The 24547-nt window shown below is 27.7% G+C and overlaps 1 protein-coding gene across 5 annotated transcripts in view; it reads left to right on the top strand.

The window, feature by feature from the left end:
• The window catches only part of Pms2 (mismatch repair endonuclease PMS2), a 40728-nt gene that overhangs the window by 12250 nt on the left and 3931 nt on the right, over window positions 1-24547 (top strand). For all 5 annotated transcript variants that reach the window (XM_043050209.3, XM_043050210.3, XM_043050208.3 and 2 more), the window contains 13 exons: window positions 1376-1475; window positions 2438-2522; window positions 4075-4154; window positions 6498-6582; window positions 9014-9063; window positions 9958-10051; window positions 11404-11492; window positions 13748-14267; window positions 15227-15329; window positions 16237-16273; window positions 20757-20887; window positions 21003-21172; window positions 23076-23113. In XM_043050209.3, the coding sequence (XP_042906143.2) occupies window positions 1376-1475; window positions 2438-2522; window positions 4075-4154; window positions 6498-6582; window positions 9014-9063; window positions 9958-10051; window positions 11404-11492; window positions 13748-14267; window positions 15227-15329; window positions 16237-16273; window positions 20757-20887; window positions 21003-21172; window positions 23076-23113 (1582 nt within the window). The remainder of the gene's footprint in view (window positions 1-1375; window positions 1476-2437; window positions 2523-4074; window positions 4155-6497; window positions 6583-9013; window positions 9064-9957; window positions 10052-11403; window positions 11493-13747; window positions 14268-15226; window positions 15330-16236; window positions 16274-20756; window positions 20888-21002; window positions 21173-23075; window positions 23114-24547) is intronic.

Raw genomic sequence — 24547 nt, forward strand, 5'->3', positions numbered from 1 at the left:
GGTGACAAACTTTTTAATTACTTTTGGAAATTATTGAGAATAGAAAATTTTATTTGCTGAGCTGCTAACACATTTTTAAAAAAAATTTAAGGTGCAGTTTAGAATCAATGGTGGCTTAAATTCGAATAATAAAAAACAGTAGAGCGCCGACTTTTTTTTTTTAAAGTCTAGAATAATTTTTAACTTATCGACAATTTTTCTAAATTTAGAAGAATAAATAATATCCACTACGTTTGATGACCATACTTAATTTACAACCTTTTTTAGCAGTTTTTTATAGTAGTCATACATACATGTATTGTTGTACAGTTAAACCTACAAACCCCTTTAGCCCTCTTCAACTGAAAATTATCTTCCAAGAATGCGAGCTTCATTTTGACAATCTAGAACGGAAGTTGATCCATTTCAGTTGATTTATTTAAAAAGAATAAGGGATATGGCTGCTCAGAAGAAAAAAAAGCATCTTCTTTGAAACAAAAATCTTTGCTGGATTTCTTTTGCAATGGAAAATAAAGAAACATGTGGTAAAATGAGTGTAATGCCTATATTCCATGCAAATAATCACACCAGATTTTAGTAATAATAAACTTAACTTTATTCAAAACCAAAAGAAACTAGGCATTATTTTGACTCAGAGCCTGCAGCTCTTAAACATACAAGGGAGACCCTCTCCCGACCAAGACAAACATACATCTCCCTAGATTCCTAGCATGCCCCCGAAGGGGTGACACAATGCGCCGAGTGCGCCTGAACGATCGCTAAACAGTTGCTAAACATTACAATGAGTAATTGTCAAAAAAATAATAAAAGGCTGAAATATGATAAAAAATAATTCAAAATGAAAAAAATTGAGAGAAAAAATAAATAAAAATATTTAAAAATTGAAAAGAAAAATTTTAAACACGCCAGCACTATTTTAGAGAGTACTGCCAGTCCTAAGCCTGGAAAAAATTATAAGGGAAGTTAGTGCATAAGTAATAATCATTTAAACTAGATTTTAAACAACTTTCCAATTAGCCGAACTTTTCATTATCCGAACCATGTTCGGTCCCGAGCAGTTCGGATAATCGTCGCTCTACTGTAATTAAAAAAATACAATTTTTCTTTATCCTATGGTGGTATTATATAACATTACTGTCCTTATTATGCCTTAACTAATTTTATATTCTTATTTTTCATTATATTTTTATTTTTCATTATTCTTATTAAATTCTTATTTTTCATTATATTCTTATTTTTCATTTTTCTTATTATGCATGATTCTTATTAAATTCTTATTTTTCATTATATTCTTATTTTTCATTTTTCTTATTATGCATGATTCTTATTATATTATTTTTCCTAATATTCTTATTTTTCATTGACTTCTGTGTAGGCTAGAGGGCTTCATATCAAATAGTACTCATGGTGAAGGAAGAAGCTCGTCTGACAGACAGTTTTATTTCATTTCTGGAAGACCATGTGATTTGCCTAAAGTATTTATCTTATACATTTCCTTTTTGACTGCTAATAAAAATTATGAACGTATTGTGAAACAATGGCGAATAGCAAAATAAATGTTAAAAAATAAAGCTATGGAGACAAAGTTTTATCCCTATATTTTTTCCATTGTTATTTTTAACATCTTTCTTTCTGTCTCCTGTTAAACAATTCTTACTTTCACATCGCAACTTTCAAAGCTTTTTTCAAATTAATCGATTTTTAAATTTTTCATTATAATTTTAAATTAATTTACATACAGTATTTCCATTTATTTTGAGATTTTAAAAGCATTGAAAGATGTTTTTTAAAAATGGAATTGAAGGAGAACTAGTATGCATGAAATTGATGATTGACAACATGAAGGCAATGGATGTTCAATAAATTGCTATAACAATACTTATTCATAATGTGCTTTCATCAATGATCTACATTTGACTAGCGGTTGCATTATTAAGCGTACTCAGCGTTTTAAGGAAAGTGCCATCTGGGGCTATATAAAATCTTCGCAAAAAAATACTTTGAAATACACTACGGGTGCTATTTTGTGCAATATGATTTCTGAATTCTGAAGTTTTCTAGTAAAATTCTATTATTTTATTCTATTATTTATCAAAAGAAGTTTACTAGTTAAATTCTATTATTTTTTTCTTCTATTTATTAATGGGCTTCCATCGGTGAACTAAATTCGACTAGCCGTTGCATTAGTAAGCTTATTCAGCATTTTAAAGAGTTGCTATACAAAAAATTTGCAAAAAATACTTTGAAAGACACTGCAGGTGCTATTTTGTGCAGTATGACTTCTGAATTCTGAAGTTTTCCAGTAAAATTCTATTATTTTCTTTAACATTTTGCAATGCTTTTAAGTTATTAATATTTATCATAAAAATCAAATGTTTTCACATCTTTAAATGTCCAACATAAATTTTGATTCGAGTGTTTATCTTTTAATTTTTAGGTTTCAAAATTGATCAATGAAGTTTATCATTCATTCAATAAACATCAGTATCCTTTTGTTTTGATGAACGTTAGCTTAGTTGAAGGTATTTTTATTTCTATATACTAATATAACAAATTACTTATGTACTGTGCAAGTAAAAGTTTTAGATGCTAAAATAAAATAATTTTGTGATGGATTAGATAAATTTTGTTTATCAACTATACTACCCTATGTAAAGAAAGAATGAAATGAAAAATGTATTCATAAATTTAAGAAAGCAAAAAAAAAAAAGTAAATTTATGCATTTTATTTGTAAAAGTTTGGAAAATAAAATAATAGTACAGTAGACTCTCGATTAACCGGGCTGTTTGGGAAATGCTTCATCCCAGGTAAGCAATCATCCCAAATTATCCAATTTATGAAAATTTTGATAAAAAATTATCAAAAATGTTAAGTTATTATACAATAAAACATTATTAATTGAATTAATTCTAAGTATGAATAACTAACAAGACATTTTAGTGTTGTTTAGATTCAAAACTGGAACACTCAATTAAAAAGAAAAACAGATTTGTAATTTACGTCACTGTTTAGTGAAGGAGGAATTGATGGACGTTTGTTTTCCATTTACTTTCACCGAATTTTACAACGAAAATTTCTCAACATCATCATTTCTGCAGGTGTGCTTTCATCTTCTTGCTCCATGTAATTAAGTTACGCCTCAGTGTGTACTAATGCGTCACTGTGACTTAATTTTTGATGAAATACAACATTTTCCCCATAACTTTCTAGACATTCTTCGAAATGTTTTCTCAAACCTGAACAAGTTACATGGTACACGGTATCTTTATCACTTAACACTGCATGTTAACTGTATAAACAGTATGTAAAGCTCATGAAAACATTTTGATCTGAACTACACTGTATGGTCTCTCCTTGCTAGCATTCCAGAATAGGAGTGAAACTGATAGGTTGTACTCAAGATGGACTAGACAAATTCAATAGAATAAAAAAAAGGGTTAAGGAGAAGTGTCTTCCTGCATATTTCATAAGCCACAATTCTCACTTCTCTTTTTTCTTCTTTTTTTATGTGGGGGGTCTTCTTGAATAATCTGATCCAGTTTAATAAACGTGAACGCGGTTCGTGAAAAATTCCTCACCATTGTGGAAACTTTTTACTCTTACTAAAAGGAAAAAAATCTGCCTCTTCAAAGAAAGTTTGTCTTTTTCGAATTCCCAAGGGGGTAAAAAGGATTTTTACTCTTTTTCCTACCAATGCGAACACGATTTAAAAGCACGCATCGCGATTCCTAAATATGCAATTTAAGTTTGTGCATCGTGTTTTGTGTTATCACGGTTTTATATAAAATATTGTGTTTCTTATCCACACGATTTAAAAGCCACTATTACGTTTCATGTTCACTGACTTCCAGATATACTTGGAAAAGTTAGGGAATTTTTTTTTTTCTGAAATTTAGTGGGAACCCTTTGTTATTTTTATTTTCTTTTAATTTGATGGTAGACACTGCGGAATGTGATTAAATGTTTCTCTCTTAAATTTCAAATTAATTTTTATGTATTTATTAATTATTTATTTATTTATATTTACATTGAATTTAATAATTTAAATTCTTATTTTTTCCCTTGTTCAATAGCATTTGCTGATGTCAATGTTACACCTGATAAACGGCAGATTTTTATTCCTGATGAAAAAGTGCTACTTGCTCTAGTAAAGGTATAATTCCTCTTTTGTCTAAAATTAAGGTGTTTTTTTTTCTTAAGATAATGTTCATTTGTTTTTTGAAGATTGTTTTAATTTGGCTTTTATTTGGAGTTTCTCCGAATTTGTTTGAGTTATAATAAATTAAAATTGTATCTTTGTATCAATCTTTCTCATAAGAGCAACTCTAGTATTGTGAGTCATTAGAAATTGTGAAGCATAACTTTTTATTTAGAGATTGAACGTTAGTAGTTATGTGCTAACTAATCAAAGAAAGTGCTATTTTGTCCTAGAATTGTTATTGTTCTAAATCAAAAATTTGACTTTTTGTTTCACAAATTTCATTTTAGCTGCTAAAGAAATTTTAATTTAAATGCAATATCTTGACCTTTTTAAACCTTGAGGATTCTGTCTTTATTGGTTTGAATTCTAACTTTAAATATGCTTATGAATTTGTGCTGACCCTTTTTTAATTTAAAAATACATATACTTTTTCTAGATAAACATACTTTTTTCCTTCAGCTTATTTCATCATATCTCTGAAATTATTTATGCATATTTAAATTGTTTGCATGCTGTTATTAAACTCATTTGTCAAAAGATAATTTCAAGCTAAATATAATTTTTTTATGATTATTTGATATTTTGTATGGTTTAATAATTTATAATTTAATAATGGTGAAAAAACTTTAAAAATATAAGACTTCAAGAAAATTTACATAATTTAACTGATTTAATTATTGTTTAAAACTATATAAAACAAATTAATTAAATTCCAATGGAATGTTAGTTTTTGTCTTTTGAAATTTAATTATTTTAAATGATGTAAAAAATTGCATGTCTTAGAATTCAAAAGTTTTTTTTAACCATTATTAAAATGAACTATAAAAAATAATAAATAGTCCCAAAAAGTATTTTTTGTGATAAATGAACAAATGATATTTATAAAGGCTTACAAAATTTTTTGATTCGCTTTAATACTTCTAAAGGTATGGTTAAATATGCAAAAAGGGAAATTAGCATTAAGATGATTAAGTATTTTACTGTTGTCTTGGCTAAACTATTAATCCCATATTTTTTGAGAGTCAAGCATCTTAATGTATCAAAAAATTTTATGTCTATTTAGATAAAAACATGTTTTTATGTCTGATTTGGTAACATAAAATATTATAATTATCATTATTAAAGTTAGACTCTTCAGCTATTAAGATATGATATTCATTAAAATTTCATATTTGCTTAACAGTGCACCATAACTAGGGTAGCTATGTTGTAGCAGAGTGAATTTCTGTGAATAATATTTTTTTTTCCTTTCTGAAATCTGCAAATATTTTAAAATACTACTTCCATTGAAATTGTTTAAATTTGGTATTTTTTGGCACTTTAATTGCATTGCTTACATTTTAATGACAAGTAGTACATTTCTGAAACTTCAAAATTATTAATGTGAAACATTCCGATAAATAGGTTGAAAAGCAAAATGATGTTTGATGTGTAAATTTAATGCTAATTAATAAGTTCAATTTTATTTAATTAGTTCTATTATAATTAGCTAATTTAATTGGTTCGATTGAATGAATAAATTGCTAGCTGAGGGAGTGAAATAATTCAATTATGAAATTCTTGGGCATTACTTTATCATGAATTTTCAAAAGTAGCTATTCAATATTTGTCAGTGCCTGCAAATAGCACTGATACATAAAAGCTGTTTTCAAAGTATAAAAATGTCTTCTGTAATGAATGGCAAAATGTGAATGAGAACAATTTAACAATGTACACTATTTTGTACCAAAGTTCTATTTGTTGTTGTAAAAATTTTAATATTGTTTAAAATTAAAAGAAATGAATTTTTAAGTTCTTTTTACATGTTTTTATATTATTATCTATATCATGTCTGTAACTTTCAATGCATGCAGTCAAACCTCAATATTGCAAACTCAAAGGGAGGCGATGAAATTTTTGTGATATTAAAAATCAAGTATTTCAATTGAAGGTTTTTTTTAAAAATTAAGTCAAATAATAACTGGAAGGACATTTCAAAAGCTGTATATAGCATGTGTTTATGCAAAAAAAAACAGCTATTTCAAACAATGTCAGTAACCTTTGGTGATTCATTTAATTTTACGTTTCATTAAAGTTCCTCTGTTTCGTCATCTTTAATTTGAAAATTACTTTCTTGCCTGTCCAATAAATTATGCACATATTTTGTTTCTTTTTTAATTTTTTTTCTGTTTTAAGCACTGTACAATAGCAAAAGTGACAAGTTTGTCACAAATTCAAACTGTTCTCAGTTATTTTTTTCATTTAAATTTATTTGTAAGTTACAAATTCCATTTCCTTATTTTCTGAACTATGTAGTCTACACTCTTAGGAATGTATGGATCTCAACCTGCTCAAATCACAATGTCACCTCTGACATTTATACCAGTTAAGAAAGATTCAGGTTTGTCTCATTTTTTTTTCGTGTGGCTTAATTTCACCAATTAATTGAATAACTTAGTGACTGAAGGTGCACAAAAGTGAGCAACATTCTAAAAAATTGTGAAATTTTAGGCTTAAAGTTATAATTTACTGTTTGTTTTGAACTTAATTTTATTCCCCTCATGCCGTTAAATAAGATGATTTTAACCGGATAGAATGTTTTGTAAACAAATCCCTGCTGTTGCTAAATTTTCTAAAATTGGTGTATCTAAATTCACTAAAATGTTATTTAGAACCTTCTTCCACTAAGTTCTTTAATTATTAGAAATTCTTCCACTAGATAGCTGCTTAAACTATTATTTGCTGAAAAAAATTTTTTTTTAAATTTATATTAAGATTAACTACCTTTAAGTTTTAAGATAAGTTGTTTCTCTATAAAATGATCTAATATTCCCAAAATTAAAATATATTGTATTCTATTGATATACTGATTATGTATTATTGTTTCTTTAAATGTATTGATATTTATTTAAAAATGTATTGTACAAAAGTAATTTATTTAAATAATGATACACAATCATGGGAACTTTATTGAGTTCTTATGATGCTAGTAGTGTAAAGTATAGTAATATATTTTTCATTTTCTCAAATCTTTTCAGGTAATAAATGTTGCTTATGATAATAAATGTTAAATGTTGTCAATAACTGATTACATTAATCCGATATCAGGGTTGCAATACTCCCTAGAAAATCAGTAAATTTGGAAATTGTCCAAACAATCGGGGGGAAAGTCGGGAATTTTAATATTTTTAAACCAAAATCTGGAAAAGTCATGGGGTTGGATTTAGCGAGGTCCAAGTATGCGCTCTTTGTACCAACATTTCTCTTAGGCCCCGGTTTTATTTTTAGGGCCACATTTCAGATGGAGCCAAATTTCACAAAACCGTTTTAGTGACTTAAAAATCTCTCAACTGGAAAATAATAGTTGCTAAACTCCATAGTAAATAGAAGGGCAGGTGGATTTCAGATCGTCTATTCTTACTCTTGATTAAGAAGTTTATTGGGACAAATAATGTTTTATAATCTTACAAATCATTAAAGTTTTTTATTGTAAATTTCCTTAATCCTCTACCACCAAGACTTAATAAATGAATTTAATTAAACTTGTTTTTAAGATTTCTCGGAAAGTCTGGGGATTGGAAGGCGAGTGCTCTATCCCCTTAGCCACCAGGGCTCTTGGGTCCATATTTGTGAAAAATGGAAATTTATTTTTCTTGAAATTTCTCAATTAATAAAAAACAATTCAGTTTTTTTTTGTAAGTCTACATGTTTTTCTGGTTTTTTTTTTATTGCTTTCTTGTGGTTTGCCAAATTAATTCCTTTATATTTAATATTTTGCTACAATATGCGAATTTCGAATTTGGGCCATCCCTTTTTTCGAATTGTTCAATTCGTGATCTCTCCATTATAGCTTTACATCGTTTGGTAATAGTTTTTTCGGCAGTTATTTTTATTTTTTTTCAGCCCTTATAATTATTTTTTTTAAAAGAAATTCTGATATTTTTGTTTTGATGTTATAACGACATTCGAATTTTAGTTATGACTCTTTGATGCTTTCCATTCGTGTTAATTCCATCTTAACTGTACGTTGTTGGATGATAATATTTTCGTCTCTCATTCATCATCTTTGTTGTTGTTCATCATCTTTGTAAAGCAAATCTTTGTTGATTATTTGTAAACTAAACAAATTAAGTGCTTCTTATTTCTGTTGGAAGAAAATACTTCTACCTCTACACATTTGCAACTTACCCTTCCGAATTCTAACAAATCCCAAACTCTATCTTTCTATTAGTAGTAATGAAAAGTAATTAGTCATTAAAGTGAATGTGGTGAATCTAATATTGTTATTCAACCCATGAGAGCAGAGGATTTGTTAGAAAACAGATGTAAAAAATTTCTGCCGACATTTCTGGAACTCTAACTCAATGACTCTCTCTTAAATTTTAGTAAATTTCAGTGAATTGTTTTGGTTCCAATATAAGCCTGTAATTGTCTGATAACCGTCGAATTTTTAAAGCTATCCTATATGAAGGATTCTGTTTTTGTTGGAAGTTTCATGGCAAGAAACGACTAATTCAAATTACCAATGATTATATAAAACAGTTGCAACAGTACCAATATTCAATATTTCAAAATGCTAGGAAATTATTAAAAATAAAAATTTGAATTATTACACTAAATTGCTTGACTTTTTTATTTATGATCAAAAATTAGAAGGGAAAAAGAGGCCTTGTCGTGCATCAGCTATTTATTTGTAAAGTAAAAAATCATTTACAAAAAATAACATTGATTGTTATTTTCAGTTGATCCAAAATGGACAGCGGAAAATGTTTTAAATGTTGTGTTTTGATTATTTAATGACTATTTCAAACTGAATTATTAATCTTTTGTAGAAGAGACTTCACCAGAATCACCAGTTACAACCATTAAAACTCCAAAAGCAGTAAGTATGGTTTTCTAAGAATAGATATGCCTTTTTAATCTCTCCCTTCAGATAATTATAAGTATTTTATTACATTTTGTGTAATGAATTTTTATATAATTTTGTTTTGTGTAATTTCAGAATGTTATTTATTCTAATTAAATTTGGTTAATCAATTTTCCTTTTGATGTATTAAGTAACTACATGGATTGTATATCTCTATTTAGTTTTGGTTCATTTTTTTGCTATTTTCAGTCAATAATATATCCTAAAAACAATTTTTTTAATATATTGTATAAATGCTCTGCCTTGATATATTTACTTTGATTATTCTTAATTGAAATTAAAGAGGATGAAATTTTAAATGTCAGGAAGCCAATAATGCAGGTGTTAAAAATTTCACTTAAATAACATAAAATATTTAAGTTCATTATTAAAACAGGGCGGCCAGCAAGTAGATAAAAGTCAGGTATTTTTATCAATCTATAAAAATCGAGAATATCTCGGGGAATTTCATTAAAATACTCAAAAAGTCAGGGAGAAAGAGTTAATTTATATTTGAAATACCCGAAAGTCTAAAAAAGTTATCTTATTATAATTTGTTTTGTTTTTTCAAAACAGTTTTATTTTCAACCATAATGGGAAGAGTATTAGTGTTTTGTAGCATATTTGATGTATAAGAATAAGATATGACTAAATAATTAACAAAAATTATGCCACAAGTTGCAAAAATAAAGAAAATGTGATAAAATGGGGAAATAGTTAAGGCGTTAATAGTTAAGACATAGAAGTTTTGTTTGTAACCTCTCTGTAGGGAAAAAAAATCTTCATTCCTTTTTTTTTCTTTTCTTTTTTTAAGTGTCTTAAAAAATTGTATAAAATTTATTATTAATTTCTTAATTATTTATTTTAAAGTCAGCCATTGAAAATTCTTTAAAAAGAAAATTTCATGTTCCTACCATTGAAAGTGATGAAGATGAAGATCCATTAACACCTCGTGTATTTAAAAGTTAGTATTAATTCCTTGTATTCACTTATATCATATTTATAGGAATTATTGCGAAATAAATGTTTAAAACAATTATAAAATAAAAACATGCTTTTTAAAAATACTTGATTCTGTACATTTTTACAGTTCATCAAAGCTATAAAAAAATGAAATAAATGAGTAAAAAAAAAGCTGTTTTAAAATGATTGTACTTCGTTGTTTCTTGTGTTATTGTATTTCACATTCAAAAGCACATCAAAAAATTAGTTAGCTAAATTGCATCGCTTGTAAGCATCCCAGTAGAAAATGTTTTTTTTACACCTTTCATATTATTTACATTTAAAACATCAAAATAAAATCACTGTGAACTTGAAATTCTAAACTACACACAATTTTTTCAGATTGTGACCAGAAAAAAGTTAACTAAATGAATTTTAAATAAAAGCAAGATGCAAAAATTTGTGTATGATATATTAAATTTAAAACAATACCGATTTTAATAACCGTGGGGCAATCCAAAGATCAAATACATGTTTTTATTGTTTTGAACCTGTAACTTTGCCATCTCTATTGGCTTCTCTAAATCCGGATCTTTGAGGATCGTACACTGTATTTGCAAATCTAATTAGCAAAAAATAAAAAAACATTCAAAATTGATTTTTTTTTTTCTTTTTTCACAAAAATACTTTACTTGTTGTTATGATATGTACAAGCACTAGTACTTATCAATCTAATGTATATAGGTTTTTATTTTTCATCAAAGTTAAAAAAAAATATTGAGTCAGCATACATATTAAATTCCTCTGATTGAGCAAGGTTGATTCAGCCTATTATCCCTTTAGTGGGTCAATGAAATTAGTACCAAGCATGCTTAGGGACTAAACACTATTTCGGGTTCGACTGACCATCCATTTGGAACATCTGCTCCTGCACCCCTGAGGCCAAGGTCAAGAAAACAGAGATGGGCACAGTACGACTTGGCTATCTATGGGCTGTAGCGCCACTAAGTTTAGTTTAGTGTTATATGTATTATAAAGCTATGAAGTAAAACATTCCCACAACAGCCAAGGTCAACAATGAGAAAGTTTCAAAAGAAAGTCTTTTCTTTTTAATAAAATGAATTGAATTTAGGAGAACTTAATAAATAATTTACCCAGCTAAAAAATTTTTAAAAGATAAGTTCTTCCTCCTCCTATTTTTTGCTAGGAAATATTGTTTAGTGCTCTGTTTATAATTTTTTTTTTCATTGGTCAAAACTACAAAACTGAAAGCTCATTGTGTCATTGTCGTATTGTGTTTGCTCATTTTGTTTGATTCAGTTATAAAAACTTTGTTTTTTATATTCAAAATTAAATTCTTTTTACACAATATAGGTCAGAAATTAGATGTTAATCATAATAATCCTGAATCAGAATCCACTGATGCAGAATCTACACCATCCTGTAGTCAAAGCGCTTCTCATGTGAGTTTCCTCTATTTGAGTAGTGTTTTTTAATTATTCAAAAAATCTCATTCTTGTGAAATAGTTTATTATTAAAAACAACACAAAAATTTGTATATGTTAATGAGATCACCTTACTTAACTTTTCAAAGTTTTGCTTTATAGCTAAAGTATTTTTAAATTTGTTTAAAAGAATTATTGGGAAACTGTTTCAGCATACTTATTTTTTAATTATCTAAGCCATTTGGATTTGGAAACTAGGTGTCCTTAGGATCCATGACTTCTGAATTTCTGTGTTTTTTTTTGTTTGTTTTTTTTTTACTAAAAGAAGGTCCTAGTTAACGAAACAAATCTCTACTTTAAAGATATACATAAAAATAAATATTTATGATTAAGGGGGAAAAGGCTTATAAGTAATTGATTCAGTAATAATAATTCACAAAAGGATTAAAAACAAAATTTCTATATCAATTGAATTCAAAATTATTACAATTTTGAGTTTTTCTTTTTATCTTCTGCAACGAAGAATAATGCACTCCAAGGATGCATCATAACTTTTTTTCGTGTCCACCTTTAGATTTTTGATCTATTTGATATGATATAGAACAAAATCACTGGTTAATGGTGTGGATATTTATAGCCTTTGATGCTCTCATTTCTCTGATCTTACTTCTGGTAAGATTAATAAAAAACTGTGCTTAATACTTAATAAGCATTTAAATTTTATTAAATATTCAAACTTATTTCATTTCTTAATTGCTACACAATTTTAAAAGGTTTATCATTGACATGGATAAAATCATAATTCATTGTCTATAAAAGATCAACACTAACTGAAGTACTGTACTGCTTTCATGCTTGTTTTTAAGATAAATTATAAGCTTATGCTGCTTTTGCAGTTTCCCAGTTTTTACTTAGATTCTTTCTGTATTGATTTTGTTATATTTTATCTTCAAACTGATTTTTGAAAGATTTTTATTTAAGAATATGATTGGACATTTCTTGTATTATAATTTTTATTTAAATTCCCTAATTAACTATTAGAGACTTGTAAAAAAAAAAACTTGTAAAGACATTTAAAATGTTTACTGACTAGTATCTTTTAGTTTCTGGTCATTTGAACCAGTGACTAAATTTTTTAGGTTTCTACTTTAAAAGTAGTTTGTTCAAAGCATCTAAAAATATGATTTCAGCAAAGTTAACGCATAAATTCCATATATGACTAAAATGTTTTATAAATTTATCGTCCTAAGTGAAGAATTTATTTTAGTAACAATTCATCTCCATATTTTGTAACTTTTGTCAACAGTTCTAAAGATTAGCAAACATCATTTTCACAGAAGACTTTTCTAAAGAAACCAACCTCAATTTCTGGTTACATGAAGAAGAGAAGTTGCTGGTTTGCATGATGGTTGCTGCTTGCATGAGTTTGCTGGTCGTAAAATTCTTAATCCATATACTACTTTAGATAATAAAATTTAAGTCAGAATTTTTGATGTGGCCCAAAATAATTAACGGTTATTATCAAGACTGGGATGTTAATGATAGATGCCTTTTTTAGAACTTTCAGGTCATCAAAGTCCTAGACATGGTCATTATGTTTTTAAATTTATCCTCAGGATGCCCTGGAGTTAATTCCAACTTCTCTTAGAGAACTTTAAGAATAACTATTTCTTAATTATTAAATTATTAGTATTTTGGGATGTTTTTGTTTTATTTTATTTATTAAAACATCTTTTATGCAGCTTAGTTTCCAAATTTTGTCAAGTTTTTACAGTAGTTGCTACTAATAAGTTTTAAAAATACTTAAAATTAAAATTTATAACTTAACTCCATAAAAAAAACATTTTAATGAACAAAATGCAGTAAAATATATTCATAATTACTAACTAATAAGTTAAATAAATATGGAATTGCTGTTCACAAGTTGACATCTCTAAACATGGATTAATATAGGGTAACAGAATCTGACTTAGGGATATCCTTAATACAAATGTTTTATTTATTCAACTACGAATTAGAAAAATATAAATTTTAAAAATTTTAAGTTATTGTTGTTAAGTATTGTATTATTTTTAGTTGCAAATTTTATAATAATTTTTTTAATGCCTTTCTATTTAGATAAGAATTTAGTTTATGTTAGCATGATTATAAAAATTAGTATCTATTAACTGCGAATAAATAATTGTTGCTGTATGAAACCTATGATTGAATTTGTTTTAAAGTTGCAATGTATCAAGCTATTCTCATTACTAATCAGGGCATTATGATTCTAGGAGTCATTATCTTCAAGTCAAACTTCAAGTTCAAATAATTTATCTTCTCAAGACAGTATTCAAAACTCTTTGGAAAACTCGGCAAGACTAAACACCATTGTGAATTTTACATTAACATTGCCTTTCAATGAGGACAAAGTATTCAAAAAACTGTCTCCAAGAAAGACTGGTAAAGATAAATTGAGAGCCATTTTTGACAAAGCCAGAAAAGACTCTTCTCTAAGTTCAGACTTTGATTCTTTCAGACAAAGACGTAACTTTAAAAAATCTCATGTAAATGAAAATATAGTGAATTATTTGGACAAAGAATGCACATATATTGAAGTTCAAGCTCCAGAGTTCATTTCATCTTGTTCTGAAGAAACTGAACAATCAAGTTTAAAATGTGATGACTCTGAAAGTAAAAAAGAACAGCGATTAGAAAGTGATTTAACATTTGATGAACCTTCATTGAGGAAGAAGAAATATCGAACTATATTTTTCCATATGAATATGCTCACTCAGAAAAATATTTCTACAAGTGAGTTTTATTTAATTTTTTATTCGTAAATGTCATTGCAGCTAAACATTTCCTTTTCTTGTTAGATCTCGAATTCTTAGGAAAACTGTTAGGTGTCCCAAATCCACGCAGCAGTGAGTTGTGTTTGATTTTTTTACTACTTTTTTTTCTTTAGTAAGTGCCATTACAGGTAAACATTGTCTTTGTAAGATACTGAGTTCTCAGATAAAGTATAAAGTGTCCCAAAATCCACCAAGAAGCTACAAAGAAAAAAATCTAGATCTAAAAGTAGTAAATTTTTTATCACTCGTTAAGATTATGGTGTAGAGTTATGCAAAGATTGTCTATGTGCTTTTTCTGGCAATTTTTTATTTATGTATTTTTATTTATTTTGACATTTTCAATGAACATTTTGCATAAATGTTGCTGAATTTTGTTGATTTTGTGTAGTTTCTGTCCGTGTTAATCTGTTCTACCTTAAAATGCTTGACTTAGTGCACAGATTGTCAAATTACCAAAGTTTGTAGCTTTCCCCTCTGCAAGGGATCAAAATTGTAATATCATGTCTTCGAATCATCATCTGGGATGTTTTACAGACCTTCACTCCTTGTGCCTGCAGCTCTAATGTGACATAGATAAAATACTACTTCACCACTATTGTCTAATTATTTGCCTGAGTTAAGAGACAGAATTTAAGAAACTAACTTTATGAACCAAAATGTGGGATGAATAGGATTTGGATTTTATGTATGCAGTATAACTGATGGTACACATATTTTATAGGATAAACTTGGTTAGTTTACCATTAATTTGAAGTTTAATTTTTTTGTGTAAATAGCCTAAATTAAACTGTGTTTTTGTAACTGAAACATTCTGGGCATTTTATTATTTGAACATTCTGTACATCTTTGTAAACAAATTCATATTTCTTTTTGTGTAACATATAAAATTTATCTATTTCTTTTGATTTAAATTTGTAGATAATGAAGAGAGTGAAAACAGTTGTGGATTTCGAAAATTTCGCTCTAAGATTCAACCAAATGATAACCAAAAAGCTGAAGAAGAACTTAAAAAAGAAATTAGGTATTTTTTTTATCAACCTGATTTCATTTGCCTTTTTTCTAATATTTAATTTAACTTATAAATTTTGATGCTATAGTAAAACTTTTTGTAACAATAAGGTAATTTTTTAATCAGCCTAATTTCATTTGCCTTTCTCTTGTTTTTATATTTTGCTTCTATATATAATTCAAACATTGTATATCGTTTCATTCTAAACTTTAGAAATTACACATTACTTAACAAAATGTATAATTTAACTCATAAATGATGCCATAGTAAAACTTTTTGTAACAATGTATCATTTTAATGACTCAATTTAATGAAAAAATTTATATTAATAGAAGTACAGTTCAAGCCTTGTTTTATTGATAAGTGCCAATAATTATGATAAATGACACTTGTAATGCAACCTTCTAGAACATGCAAAAATTTAAGCAAACAGAGCACTCCCTGTTTTCTAAATTAAAGCCTTTTCCTTTGATCAAACAGGGTATCTTCTATTGCCGGATATAAATACATTTTTTTCTAAAAAAAGTAGTTTTTATGAGGTTTCTGTGTTCATCTTTGGACTTTTTCAAGTCAAAAACCAACTTTGAACAGGAGTATGTAACATTGCTATTATTTTAAAAATTAAGAAAGAAACCTTGAACAAATAATGCATCTAACATAAATTATTTACTAAAATTTTTTTTCTTCAGGTTAATTATTGTTTGAAAGTATGCTAAATTTTTGCAATTTTACCATTTTTTTCTGTGTTATACATAAGTGCTGTTCTATTACCATTTTAATTTATTTATGATAAAAATATTCAAAAAATATATTATTTACTGTCTCTATTTTGCTTATAGTGTTCTATTTAAGAAAATTTTTGACATTTTATTCATTATTAGTAAATTCAAAAATAAAGTTGTTTTTTTTTTCAATTTAGCAAAGATAGTTTTTCTAAAATGGATATTATCGGACAAGTAAGTCTATTTTTATTCATTTAACTTGTTAATTTATTCAAATCATTAATGGTATACAGTGTTTGCTGAATTAAAAAGAATATATTTATTATAAAATGTTTCTATTGCTTTTTTTAAATGTGGTGAAATGTTCCAAAACTAATATAATAAAAGTATAAGTGTTTTTTATTTATTGTAGTTAACTCTGTGGTTTTTAACTCTCAACTCTCTCTTTGGTCCCAACTCTGTTATAGCATAAAAATACATTACACACAAAGCTTTCTTATGGCATAAAAATTAGTATCAAAAACGAGTTGCTTCCAATTATTTAATGTAGAATTAACAGAAAGTGATTGATGCAATTTCGCCAAGTAATAGTTAGGGTTTTTGTTTTTTATTTTAGTATACTTATTTACGAAATTAGTTGTTTTTTTGTTTATTATTTCTGATTGTCCACTAATAAATCCACTGTATATATTGAATAAAAATTTAAGCACTATAAACCTTCGTTATAATAAGTTTTCATATTAATCAATATATCACTTAAAACTTATGCAAAGAATAAAGCTTACCCTGATATAGAAAAACCTTATCCTCATCGTAGAAAAACCTTAGGGGCAGTCCTTGTTGTGCACCTCTTTTGCTTTTAGTAATCACCATCTCACTCACTTCTGCTTTTCTTTGCATATATGCAACGGCATTATTTGTTAGAGTTTCTATGATTGGTTTGCTTAACTCTCTTATTTTTATGCACTTTGAAAAATTCCAGATGGCAACCTATCTACAAAGAAGTTTAGTTTCTTTTTTGCTCTTCTTGTCTGCAAGCATTGGACCTCTCCCCCCCCCCCCCCCCAATTTAAAATCAAATTGTGTAATTTGCAAATATTGTTGACCTGTGTTACTTGCAAATTCCTTGAAAATAATTATACGAAAGCTTACACTTATCACAATAACGAAAAGAGATTGCTTTACTCAAAAAAAGTAACAGATGAATTCAATGCAGCGTAATAATTTTTTTATGATTTGAATCTGTTCTAATTTTTGAACATCTGGAAGGAATTCAGATTATTTGATGATTTTCAGACTTTTAAGGTAAGTCTTAACCAACCTTTTTACATTAATGAATCAATTGAATTTTTTTAAAATCCGAAGCATTTCATTTGTATGAAAAACTCTATCAGCAAAAATTGTTAAAATTACTATTTTCTTACCATATTTTTGGTAGAGAGGAGAAAAATCTTGAAAACTGTTCAAATGGTTAGTAGACAATTAATATTAAAAGTAGTTTTGCTATTATTTAAAAAATAGAATAAGCTAAATGATTAAAGGGTTACTGTTTTAAAAACAAATTAAAAAATTAACCAACAGTAGACAGTCACTAAAGTTTGTAATAAACAATAATACATTGATTTTTATTCCATATAGAAGTATCTTCACTTCCTAAAATTTGTCAAGAAGATTTTATGATTAAAATTTGTTAAGGTGTTGTGAAAAGTTATTTTTCAAGAATCGCATTTTTAATTTCAATACTAAACTTGTTGAGACTATAATTGTGAGAAAAAAAGTTTTGTCTTTAATGACATAAAGTTTTTAGTTTTCCTGCATAATGGTCTTAGCAAGCTAATAAGTATACATTTGGCATACATTATGTGAACTACACTTTCTGCTTTAAATAAAAAAAAATAAAAGGAAACAAAAAACAGTTGTATTTAAGTGACTTATAAACTTTATAAAAAATATTTTTAAAGCTGATGTTAATGTATTAAATGTTTTAACTTTTAAATATTAAAACTTTTCGCAAATTAAGTCTTGTACAAATTTTTTTATTATTTCAAATAACGCAATTTCTGAAAACTTAGATTGCAGCTTTTTTAATTACATTTCAAAAAAAAATTTTGTTACTTTACATTGGACAGAGGGTAAATATGATGAATTTTTTTTTTCAATTTAATGAAAGTTATTTTTTTAATTCATCTCTAGTTGAAACTTTTTTCTACTTCATTTTTACCTTTAAAAATAAACGTTTATGCCTTAATACTTATTATAAAATATTCCTGTATATACATGTCTGGTGTAATGGTATAAAGAGAAAAAAATTTCAGATCGTGAGAGAGAATTTTTTTTCTTATTTTTAAAAAAGAGAGGGAGAGAAAGAGGGGAATAACTTTATTTACATGATCAAATAAAAAAAAAATTTTTAATTTATTTTCTCACTTAATGATATGTGGATAATCAAGATGATAAGCGAAGCTACTTATTTTAAAAGATGTACCCAGAAACAGACACACAATAAAAAATTATAATAAATTGAGCCAATCATATAAATATTAAAAAAAATATTGAGCCTGATTTATATTAATTAATATATTTCATCCAAATATGATACATCACAATCAGTCCTGTTTCGCTTACGATAAATCAAAAACCAAACGAAACTGAAAATTTAAACTGGCCTCTACTCTACAAAGACGGATTTGACATTGAAGTCTGGAGCCAGCCTTGGATTTGAGGGTGGTGATTGCCATTTTTTACTCATGATTAAAAATGGCTAGTTGATCCTCAATAGCCTGCCTTGGTGATAACAGGGATAGATTAAAATTTATGAAAACTCCTATCTTGAAATTGCAATATTGTCAGGTCCTTGTAATTATTTTATAACACTATTAAACACAATTTTAAATTTTATAAAATAAATAAACTGATGATATATTAAAAGTTATAAAATACTGTAAGTATCACTTAAGTTAATTTTGTGATCTGGGTTTTTCAAAATTAGTACTCAAATATATTGTACCTATACTAAATTAGTACTCACTATGAATATAAAGTTTTTACTCTCTGATAAGAAACTTGCTACTTTCTAAGTTCTATATTTAACTAACTCTATTTATCTTTTATGTATCTAAAAATGTTGTGTTGTAAAATTAAGAAATTTCTTGGGGAAATCCCCTACAGCACAAAGAAAAGGACATATATTTATTCAGCATTATGCAGATAAATCAGTTAATGCTTTCTCCTTTAGCATCAGTAACCTTTTGAAGCCATCTTGCAGCGTTTTCACTACAGCGCGAGAATCTCGCCTATTTTTTCATTTTCTCGCAATAAAAAACGATTAATGCGAGAAGTTCGCACACTGTTAATCAATTTCAAAATGCACGAATTTAGGGAAAAAATTCGTCTTTTGCCATTTTGAATAAAATCCGTTTCACTTTTCTTCTCTGATCTTTCATTATTTTGAACATCGGTCCTTGTTATCTAGCTTCCCTGTTTATCAGTATTGTTCAGAACCGGTGCGAACAGCAGAGTACCCCCCCCCCCCGAACCCCTTTCAGAACACATTTCTCTGCAACCACGTGTTCACCGTAGGTAAGGCTTATTCAAGTAAGATGTTTAAATTTTTTGTGCATAAATGTAAGATGGACAAATACCTTGTTAAGGCGACATCTTCTACTCCGTAACGGACAAATGAAAATGAAACAAATGTCAGTAGAAACGGTCAAAACGAAACAAATTCGGATATTTTTCAGCCAAATAAATATAATAGCCAATGAAAAAGTAGATATAGAACATTTTCCATATGATGATGCAGCAAAACTATTCAATTAAAAGATGTGAAAAATGTATTATAATTAAAGAAATAATTTTTTTTCAAGTCTATTTGTGTTTTTTTTAATTTTTAAAAATCTCACTTAACTTTTTGAAATCTCACCCTGTTTTTGAGAAAGGGTGAGAAATTTTCTCCCATTTTTTTTCTGTAATGAATACACTGATCTTGACACAGATTGTACTAGACGCTTGAGAGTGTTGAAAGTTGTTTTGTGCCATATTTTTTTTTTTTTTTTTTAGATCTTCCTTCCATTCTTCAACTGTCTTTTTTTCTACTTTTTAAATTTTATTTTTTTATTAGAAATTCTCTATGGGACCCTAGATCAGAGAATGAAGCGGCCTACTATGTTATGTGGCCTACTAAAATGTTTATTCCATTATCATTTAGCCATTTTTGGTTTGTCTTAAAATGTGAGGACTAGCATTTTGAAAAGCAAGGTGAGGCATTTCCATTGTAGTAAGTAAGGAGAGATTTTTGAAAATTGTTCAGAATTCCAATGATTATTTTTTCATGCAAAAGCAATATATTCTATAATTTTCTAAGAAACGGAGAGCTCCTCCACACTCCACATCCTGGTCTTCTTTAAACCCTTTGTTATTTTTTAGATGTTTTTTCATTTAAAAAATTGTAGCTCTGCTTTTTTTAGTCATTTCTATTAGTTTTCAGACATCATGAATACACTCGGTTATAACAGTTTCAAGTTTCTCTTTCTTGCCTATACATAATTCTTCACTCAAATCAAATTTTTAAAATGAAAAAAAAAAAACTTTGGAAGTCTCAATTTCTCAATTATTTTTTCATTAAACTGAATTAGCAATCTGTATTATTTGAATTTATGTTTTTTTTTTAAAGTTTAAAAAATTCATTAGTTAAATTATTGTCCTATCTGTATTACAGTTTAATCTAGGTTTCATCATCACACGCTTGCTAGATGATCTCTTCATAATTGATCAGCATGCCACTGATGAAAAGTATAATTTTGAACAGCTTCAAAAAGAAACCATTTTAGAAACACAGCAATTATTTCAGTATGTGCTATTTTTTTAAAAAAATTTTCCTACAAATATTTTATTTTTAAAATTATACTTATAATAGTAGAACTGTCAATGGAAATTCAATTGATACATGTTTTCATAATTTTAGACCTCAACCTTTGAATCTGTCTGCTGTATCTGAAGCTATTTTACTGGATAACCTAAATGTTTTTGAAAAGAATGGGTTTAAATTTGAAATAAATGAAGAAAATCCAACAGGGGAAAAAGTACAAATGGTATCTGTACCAGTTAGTCAGAGTTGGAAATTTGGAAAAGAAGGTATTTCAACTTTTTATTTTAACATTATAGTGCTGTTTATATAAAGTTGTCACAGTGCATATCTTAGCTTTAAAACTCTTTGCTGTAAAATCAATGAAATGTTGACAAATATTTCATCACATCATCTCTTCTGAATCATGGTGGCTCAGGGGATAGAATGCTCACCTCCAAATAAGGTGAACCAGTTTCAAATCCCAGCTATGGCTGGTCGATACGAATTCCACACCCAGCTCACACCGACCACAGTGCTGGCATTAAATACCCTCAATTGTAGATGGATCCGAGTCCCCTTGCTGTGGGGCTAATCGTGGGAAGTTTTAGTGATTTTCCTCTCCATGAAACGCAAATACGGGTTAGTTCCATCAAAAGGTCCTCCACAAAGCAAAATTTCTCCTTATACTTAAACCAGGTGTTCCTTTGTCTTCTGAATTGGGTTCAAAATTACAAAGCTATGGAGTTGAACCTTAATAGTCGTAACCAAAATTGAGTCAGCTGTTCAATGTCAGCTATAAATTTAGAAAATCGCCTCTTCTATGCACTTTTTGAAAATGAGATGAAACAACACACAAATAAAGGTACAGAAATGGACATACTATAGTTTTGGTTCTATAAGCAAGAACCGTTCTCAGTGTCAAAACACCAAATGACACTAGAGAAGTAAAGAGACAAACACCTGCAAAGTGGTTTATCAACAAAGACTCTAGTTGAGACAAAATAATAAAAGAAAAGAGATAAGAAACAAGTGTGGGTGTTTTCTGAGGCATAATAAGGTAGCTAATGTTATCTGAGACGTCATAAAGAGAAAGAATTACTGCAATAGAAATGAGACAAACTTACCAATAAAAAGGCCTGCTTATACCAAAATATCCCAAAAGGAGGACGTTTATTTTATTTTAGATTACGAGGCATTTGGCTAGACCTTCAGAGAGTCATTGTTACTCTTACCATTTCTTCACATTCAGAGCACAAATGTACCCTCAAATTTTGCGCCGCATCTTGCATCCTCTTAAAGAGCATGCAAGATGCATCCAAAATCAGGATATTTATGGATCGTCCATTGCCCTACATAGTTGAAATTCTAATCATAGGTTTGAGTGTTTTTCTGCTATCATCTTTCAACGCTGGTCTTTGTCTTCTGTGCTTGATTTCTGGGAGTCATTCCATACTTTGAAAAATTCTAATAAATTAGTTAGTGATTTTTCTACTATCTCCCAGTGTTAATAAGTGAGTGGAATGATATGTGAAGTGGTCTGTGTCACACAAAATTCTATACTACCCAAAGCCTTATGTTTCAAAGTTTGTACTATAAAGATGGTCAACTAACTATGTATTTTGCAGCTTAAAATTTAATTTAATTTTTCTTGCTCAAATAATCTTCCCTTAGTTCAAAGTCTCAATATCCTTTCTCAGTCTAGATAATATTTTATCAGATTCTGATGCTATGTATCTAATATGACACTTATGTTTTTTTGTGAAAATAAATAAATAAATGAATTATATATATTTTTTAAAAAATATAATTTTAAAAAGTAATATAAATTTTAAAAATTAAGTCTATAATTTCTGTCTTATCCTATTTGAGTCATTATTATCTGTTTTAAATGTTTAAACACAAAAGTTAATTTAACTATCACCAAATTTTGAAGTTGTATCAATGTTAAAAAGAATTATCTTCAGCATTATTGCGAAGATAAGAGTAAAGAATTTAAATTTTAAGAAATGTACTAAATATACAGAAAAGGAAATCTATTTTTAATTTTTCTGTTTTATTTTGTTGATTATTTTAATGTGTTATATTACTATTATGATATCTAACTATTATTATATTTTTTATTTATATGTTAACTATTAGTTATTTATTACTATTTTAATACGTTACATAAATTTTCTTATTTTTTTGTAGATGTTGATGAATTGATATTTATGCTTACGGATAATCCAGTATGTATTTATGTTTTTCCTCTGAAATTTTCTGATTTGTTTATCAATAATCTGAAAATGTTATTCAAATCTATAGTCTACTAATTTTATGACAGGAAATTTTAAAAAAAGTATATTTAGAACAGTGGAATGTAAGGAATTTAAAAAATACTAGAATACTCGTCATCCAATATCAGCAATTGTCTCTAATCTATTCGACTAACTACCATCACAAAGTCATTTACACCTCTTCTTGAAGTAGAAAAAAATAAATTTAATGAAACAACTTTAATGAATTAGAAAGCTCCTTTCTAGATTAATAGTAGTAGTAGTTGTAGTACTTAATTTAGATTACACTAGAGCTGCATAATAAGCTATTGGAGGCAATCTGGGAAACATCCCTAAAGATGATCCGAAGACATTCCATCACAGTCTTGGTCCTCTGCAGAGGAGATATCTCCTCCGTTTTAGCCAGATGACCTGCATGTTAAGTCGAGAACTTCACAGTGGAACAGTTACTGCACACCCTTAGTCTCTTCACGGGCTGATCAAAGTGGCCATCCACCTGCTGAAAATATATTATCAAAATAAGTTTTATTCTGTTAATTATCTTCTTTGTGAGCATTTGAAAGGGATTACTGCTGCTTTAAGCCTCGTGTATAATTTTTAGTTTAAAGTTTTTCAATACTAAAATTTACTTTATTATTTTTTTATTTATTCAGAGCTCAATATTTTCTAACCCTTTAATGGTCGCATAATTTTAAAGAAAATAGTCATAAATGTACCTATTTGTAATTCAAGAAAATTGCATAAATCTAAGTGTATCTACAATATATGTTTTAATTTTCGGGATAATTTTTAGCTTGAAATAATGATGAGTGCTGACATCTAGTTTATCTCCAGGGCTGATTGTGCTCCGGAAAAAATCCGGATTTCCGGAATTTTCGCTAACAGTGATCCGGAAGTTTCCGGAGATCGAAGGTCCAGACGTTTCAAAAAATCATTGATCACAGAAGTTTCCGGAAATCACATTTTCAAAGGTGGAACTTAAAAAACACAGTTTATTTTATTCGTTTGTAAGGGAGAGCCAGAGAGATGCTTTATAAGCTTATATTCATGATTAATATTAATTTTTTATCAGTAAATAGTTGTTATAATCATAAACTCAAGAACGAAAGACATATTTGTTAATTTTAATTGCTTCTTCAGGTCATCTTAGGTATGTGTAAATGGTAATTGTGTAGAATTTTAAATATATTTTAAGTAAACTAAGAAATATTGAGAAAAAGGAAAGAAACATTGTTTAATTTTTTTTCTAATTTTTCAATTTAAACTTTTTTTTTTTAACTCAAGAAATTTTCCGGAATTTTGACTTGGGCTCGCAATCACCCCTGTATCTCTAAACACATTAAAAGTAGTCTGGTACTGTCATCTGGTGTATAGATTGAGATAAAA

The sequence above is a fragment of the Parasteatoda tepidariorum genome, chromosome 5, assembly GCF_982258835.1.
Source record: "Parasteatoda tepidariorum strain Cologne lab strain chromosome 5, Ptep-v5.0, whole genome shotgun sequence".
In the NCBI taxonomy this organism is placed as follows: domain Eukaryota; kingdom Metazoa; phylum Arthropoda; class Arachnida; order Araneae; family Theridiidae; genus Parasteatoda; species Parasteatoda tepidariorum.